General features: G+C 42.3%; 1 protein-coding gene across 1 annotated transcript in view; it reads right to left on the minus strand.

Moving 5' to 3' along the window:
• POLR2K (RNA polymerase II, I and III subunit K) overlaps window positions 1-6942 on the minus strand; it is a 43338-nt gene extending 36396 nt beyond the window's left edge. The window contains exons 1-2 of the mRNA XM_085605180.1: window positions 6806-6942; window positions 6476-6551 (exon numbers count right to left, since the gene is read on the minus strand). Coding sequence (XP_085461306.1) covers window positions 6476-6536 — 61 coding nt within the window. The 5' untranslated portion in view covers window positions 6537-6551; window positions 6806-6942. The remainder of the gene's footprint in view (window positions 1-6475; window positions 6552-6805) is intronic.
• Between the last annotated feature and the right edge of the window lie 485 nt (window positions 6943-7427).

Below are 7427 nucleotides of genomic sequence, written 5' to 3' on the forward strand. Positions count from 1 at the left end.
ATGGATGTCCAATTATAAACTCTACGCCATCTATTTGCTTGAAAAAATGGTTCGCCTTGTAATGTGCAGAATCAATTGTACGATGTTTATCAATCATAATATGTGAGAAAGTGCCATCTTTCTTGCATGGTATGCCCCCACTTTTTGCTAAATTGCTGATGTACTTTGACTGAGTGTCAAAAATTATGAGACTCTGAATCATGATCCAACCGATCAAATAAAGGTACAGATAACGAGCATGGTGGAAGAAGCCTTAGCTCATGGATGGATCAAAGAAAGAAGGTGACTTTTTGGTCAAAGACTCTCCCAAGATACCATATCTATACACAATTCCCAAAATACATAAGGACCTGGAGAATCCACAAGGACGCCCAATAGTGTCAGGAATAGGATCCATCTTAGAATCGGTCTCAAAATTTGCAGATGCCTACCTACGACCAATGGTGCTAAAAACCTCCACATACTTGGACACTAAAGATGTTCTAGTACTTCTTAATGACATGCCTGTCAATCCCGAACACCAACTGTTGATTAGTTGTGATGTGGAAAGTTTGTACACCAGTCTTCCTCACAACGAGACTGTGACCGTCATTGAAGAGGTACTTTTTGATACATATTGGGACTATCAAACACCACAAAATGCGATCATGGAGTGCTGTAGCCTAGAACTAAAGAAGATTTTTTTGGGGTACAATAAGACCTTGTACCTCCAAAAGCACGGGACCAGCATGGGGAGCACTTTTGCTCCTAGCATAGCTGGTCTCTATGTTCACTATCTGGAAAGACATAAAATTCTGCCTACCAGCAATCCATTCCGTAAACACATCAATATATGCAAACGGTATATTGATGATATACTGATCATCTGGGACGGAGATGAAACCACAGACATTCCAAAACATGGCTAAATTACCAGTATACATTTTTGAATTTCACAAGAACCATTTCTAACAAAGAATTGGTCTCCCTCGACTTGAATATATATCCTAGAGAAGGAGGACTTGTGACCACTACACATTTCAAATCCACTTCTAAGAACTGCCTGTTGCTATATCAGAGCTTCCACCGAAGACACTTTCGAGACAAATTTCCGTTTGGCCAATTTTTACACCTAAGGAGGAATTGTACTGAAACCAATGACTTCAAAGATCAGTCGGAAGATTTGAAGAGGAAATTGAAGAAAAGATTGTACCCAAAGAAAGTGAGTGACCAGGCTTACAAAAGAGCACGGAACAACTGTAAGGAAAGTTTACTTGAACCCTCGTTTCTAAAGCAAGACCAAAAATGTCCCTTTCGTGTTACAACATTCAATACAAATTCTAATCAGATAACCAAGATTGTCAACAAACATTGGCGTATTTTAAACAGCGGCGGAATGAACCTACCGAAACCAATCTTCTCACACAGGAGAGGAAAGAGTATTAGAGACATGGTTGTACACACAAGGCCACGTAACAGGGAACAGACAGGCCTACCAAGATCGCTGTCTCCTAGCACAGGAAACCACCATTGTGGTGCGTGCAAAGTTTGCCCATTGGCAAAAAAAGAGCAGAGAACTCACCTTCCGTGATGGCACGAAGTGGGAACAAAGGAATTTCAGAGCATGTAACAGCAAGAACGTTATATATCTGATCACCTGTCCATGCTCAATGGAATATGTGGGTATGACCACACGGCCAGTGAAGACCAGGATCGGAGAGCACAATAGTAATGTCAAGTGCAAGAAGAGTACCACAAAAATTGCCTTACATTTTTGGGAAAAAGGACATGCACGACGAAATTGCATGGACGTGATGGAACAAGTGACAAACAAAAGATATCTCTTCAAAAAAGAACAAAGGTGGGTGTTCCGTATCTGTGAAACACTCTGTAAATATCACATATGTTTGTAAAAACATGGAACGTAGGATCCTGGGTTATACAAATGCGACAGGGGCATGTTTGCATAAGAATGGGAACAGCAATGTATCAAGGGCATTTTGGGTTAAAACAGTGCTTTAAGGAGCCCCCTCTCTCCTGTTTTCCATAGACTGGGAACAGCAATGTATCAATAGCCTCTGTGTTTCAAATAGTGTGCAAGCATAATAATTCTTATATTACTCTGACAGCATTATGATTGATAAACATCTTACAATTGGTTCTACACATTACAAGGCGAACCATTTTTTCAAACAAATACATGGCGTACAGTTTATAATTGGACATCCATCAAAACTTTTGTGCATTTATGCATGAAATAGCACCATTGCACATTGATGCAGGATTTGTGGGACCCCATTTTTTCAACTAAAAAGTACGAAAGGGTAGCCATTAATGATCAGTTAATAATATAACAGTGACATCTAAGCACAACAGGCAGTATGTCCTTTTCTAAAAGAAATTATGCGCTCTAGTTATGATCACAGCGCTTTAGTGTATACCCCTTCGGAATGAGAATAATTACATCAGGGTACTTATCGTATACAAAATAATCACAGCGCCCCAGCAGTACCGCATAACAATGAGAAATCTATATTAGGGTGCATATTGTATACATTTAACTCCGAGTCATTCCAAAATATTGAAGTTTTCCGCAATGCGGGAGCGTTCTTAGGCATATGCGGGAGTGATCTTATCCAATACTGGATATAAAACGCACTGTTGAGGTTAAACAGGAAGAGAAACTTCAAGAGTCTAAGAGCTGCACAATAAGGGCGGCTATTTTGGGACTTAGACGCTCTATGGTCAAACTCCTTTTGAGCGCGCTTTCAGAAAGCCATCATTACAAATAGAAGCTCTGAACGTTTAGTCACCGTTCTACGGAGCTACACGAAGGTACTGATTGGCTGGTGTGCAGCCTTTAAGATGCAAGACCCAGTCGGGTCTTTAAAAATAGCCCCCCCACAGCCTGTAGAATACTAATATCTACGTAACTAATACCATGTAACTTTCCTCTATGCAGTTTAACTACAGGCGCCCTCCCCTTCCGTGAAAGCTCATGGAACCCTAGAGCCTCTAAAAGAGAGTATGTATTATCCATAATCGCATTGAGAATCACATAAGAATGAGGAGCAAAGGGAGCATGAAATGCCTTTATTAACATCAGGCATTTTGTATGTTTTTGTACATATAAAAATGTGTGTGTGTGTTTAAGTGTTTTAAATGTCTTTATGTGTGTCGCAAAAACGTAACAAGTGACAAACTACCATTGGGCAGCACAGCACCCTCTTTAATAGTATGGTGGGTTGTGATTTGATCACATTGAGAAAAATATATCATGGTGGTATTTACAGCCAACTACCTTGTTCCACATGATGGTGATATGTTTATAATAATGCATTACTGTATAATTTTTTCCAATTGTTTTCGCAGGTTAAATATGATACCAAATAGGTATTTTTTTGCATGCTTAATTGAGCATGTGGTTGAACAAAATTAGGCACATATTACATATAAATGATATGTGAGTGACATAGGGATCACGCACGGTCCTGAAGAGAAAGCCAGGGGGGTGGCTTTTGAAACATGTTGACCAAGTAGGAGGCTACCCATAACAGTAGACCACCTACGTTTCCCCAGCCAGTATTTTAACGTTTCCAGCTAGGGAAGTGAATAAAGTCTATTTTTTCCACAATCCAGGCAACTTTTAACCTTGCACCACTCATTTCTTTTGACCTTATCACTCTTACTCCTTCACTACACATAGCCTTTTTCACTTTATTAAGTGCTCCAACATCTCTGTAGGTTGCAGCACGCCCTGCCCCGTAGAGGGACGGGAAGACCCCCATGATAAAGCATGACACTAAGGGATTCTTAGTGCGTGAGGGGCATTTTAAAAACACAGTGTTTCCCAAGATAACCTTCTGGGTCAAACACCAACTATCCACCACCTTCATTATAATTTTTCGACACAAGGAAGGATATATTGAAAATTGGTAGAATCGCTTTGTTTAATTTAAATTAACACAGAGACAGACAGAAAGCTGGCAGCCAAAAAAGACAGGGTAGCTTGGGGTGTGGGGGGCTGGCTCAGCTCGCTCTTAGGCAGGGGAGGTTACAATGTAACAAATTCACCCGCGCCGGCGCAGTTAGTTTCTGATCACACCGCGCATAACTGTTCACTTGACTCTACCATAATGTGGCGACGCTGTCACTTCCGATCCATCCGCCACCAAAGTGATGGTGCCTCAACAGACACTGCAGCCGGCAGCACTGAGACCATTATCAAAACGCCACGCCGGCGGCAGCCCTCGACTTGAGGCCTGGACGACAGCCGGCTCTGCTGCAGGGGAATATCATTGAGGAAGGCTGGCCCATCAATCCGAGTCATTGTGGCTATCCAGGCGCAGGAGCAGGCTTGCTGGCAGCTGCGGCAAAAGTAAGTGGCTGGTTATTAATCTTAGTTGCTTATGCTGCTATATAATGTTTTATAAACCTTTACTTTGAGCGCTGCGGCAGGCAAGGTCATGAATGTGTTCATTCTTTATCTGCTGCTCAACAGTTATCAGCGCTGTTAGTGACAGAGTCGCGGCATGGCTGAAATAGCTCAATTTGGTTGATTCAGCAATAACTAATTTTTGGTCAAGTGAAGCTGAGATGCAGTACAGACTGCACAATGGCGACCACTGTGGTGACGTCAATGGCCGACACTCCCAAGATCGTGTCCTCTTTCCACCGGAGCCTCCCTTCTCTCCACAACGCACAGTCTTCTCTCCTCCCTCACATGATTCTTGGGGAGGCTTTATTATACAGCATTAGGAGGGGCTAGTAGAACGGCCGTCAGTCACCTCCCAGCCCCACTGCAACAAATACTTCCTCCTCACAATAACCGTGTGTATCAGCATGCTTGCAGAACTCTGCCGATAGCCCCCAGGGGCCATGGGTCAACGGTCTGCCCTAAACAGACGTTAGCCCGTAACGTGTGCACTAAAGCAGAGCCCGATAAGAGAACTCCAAACCTCACAATCTGGCACTCACCGGTAAGGTCGATAAGAACCTGTCATGGGTAAGCGGGCTAGTGGTGAAAACAGGGAGCGGCACACGAGGGTGACCGCTTCCTCCCCTCTGGGCTGGGAACAAGGCCAGGGCATGTTTAAATGAGTTTTAAATGCCCAATGACTGCTTGTGTACACTGCACAGTAATGTGCGTGTGTTGGTTAGCAAAGACAAATGACACATTGATACCTCACACCCCCATATCAGGGCCCTCAATATTACAGACGCGGGGTTTAAAAGTCAAAAGGTCTGCCGCAGTAAATGTCACTGACAACTAGAGTTTGACAATAAACAGCCATGTGTAAGGAGATATGGCGAGGATAAGTAATGAAGGCGATGTACCAACACTATCTTGTGGTGGTAAACGTATAAGGAGTAACGTTGAAAAATGCTACCTGAGAATCAAGCCCTGGGGGATTAATGGTGGATAGGTGGTGAAGCATGTTGTACCACAGTGATGTGGGCAAAGAATGGTCAATGTTTCGAAATAAAGAAATGTGCAGGTCAAATAGATACAAAACAAAGACGACATGAAGCACATTAAGTGTGATTGTCAGCTGCTAAAATACAAGTACTACTGTGAAATACATCTAGATTAAAGGAAGTAGATGTACATAGCTTAATCTTGAGCAAACCAGTTAGCCTGCATTATGCTAAACTTACATGAGATGCTGTTGGGTGTGTCTGTTTAAATATATTGCCAAAATAATGCCACACATTATGACTAGATTAAAGTAGACAATGGCACAATCAAACTGAAAATGAAGGGTTGTAAAGCCATGGAATCGAACCCTGGATGTACATGAGATAATCGTGAAGATTACCGGATGGGCTGTATCGTGCTATGCTACTGTGACCCCCTGTTAGATGTGCCCATTAAAATATATTACCAACATAAGTTAAAATAATTTGAGTAAGCTACATCTGAATTATACATTAAAGAAGAAAATTGTGCTATCTACATGACTTATATGGGGGTCCTGCTAGAGAGATTCAAACATTGATGTGCATGAATAAGTCACAGATGATCCACAGTAAGCAGCGTTCTACTGTACATTGTTGTTTTGAGTAATTCCAACGTCAGTTGGTAAAGAGCAGCCTCAAAGTGCATAGCTGCCAAACTTTCAGATTGCTATGCGTGATATTTTCATAATTTTATTGTAATTATGAGTCCGCCGCCGCAGGCGTCTGCACCAGTTTTAAAGTCTTCTTAGAGTTTCTCATTGCTCACATGGGTGTAATTACTGATATGTATACGTTTCCCTCGTCTTCATTGCTTGAGTTTTGCTCACAAAAAAGTGTCACTCATAGTCGTTGAAATGTCACTCATAATTTCACTTTACTTATGAAAATGTCACACATAGCCATTTGAAACCTTGGCAGCTATAAAACAGACATTACTAATTTTACATACGATTTAAATTTACGTAAAGTAATCATACAACAACGCGATTTAAGTGGGCAGAGGACCACAAAAGCTCACGGGAAACGTTAATCTTACCGCCACAGATATAAATCATGGGTTGCTGCTTTGGGGGCGGTGCATCCTTCGGAGGCTCCATATCGTGCCCTTAAAACTGAAAAGTAAATACTAAATGGATAAAACGTAACGCTACAAAATAAAAACATTTACAAGAACCTTTGTAAATTATTCGCGCCAATGATCAGAATCTATATGACTAGAAGAAAACATGACACACTAAAGCATTGGATGGATGTCTCTAAAAGAACAGTGGTTATGAATTTGAAGGCGCAAAGGATAGCTACTGATAAGAATAGGAAATGGAGAGCTTATTTTCTGGGGGTGAGTCAGTTGGCAAGTGGTTTTTACCTCTCTCATCACATCCAGAGACGCTATCCAAGCCTGTATTTTCGCAGCACTTTAGAGCACGAACACCGGATATCACTCGTGCGAACGGCGCATAACGACTTACGTCACGAGGCACGTCGTTTTCCAGCGCAGGCACTGCTTGTTTGAGACTGCGAATGAGCATCAACAATCAGAATTGAGCTCAGGCTGGCACCCCCGGGGCATTGAACGGCCTACTGAAGTGCTGGGCGTGGCGGTGTGGTTGAAATGTTGGGGCGCAGATGAGAACGGGCACAAAGTCGCTCTCGCTCCCACTGTTGACTTGTAAAATGTTGGTAAAATGTCGGTATGAATTTGTGGAACCTGTTTTAGCACTTTTCGGTTGCTTAACAGGACGTTTTAAAGTACTTAATGAATTCACCAAACCCTTCCGATGAGGTCTAGGAGAACTTTGATCCAGGCCCTCATTATGAGTCGCCTGATTATGAAAATCCTCTTCTAGAAGCCAATGAGAGACCATTCTTTCCAAATTACAGGTGGTACAAAATACGGTGACTCGTCTAGTCTGTAAACTTTCTCCTGGCTCCCCTTCGGTACCCAACTTAAGGGCACTACACTGGTTACGGGTCAGACAGCACAGTTT

This window comes from Triturus cristatus, chromosome 5_1, assembly GCF_964204655.1.
Source record: "Triturus cristatus chromosome 5_1, aTriCri1.1, whole genome shotgun sequence".
NCBI lineage: Eukaryota > Metazoa > Chordata > Amphibia > Caudata > Salamandridae > Triturus > Triturus cristatus.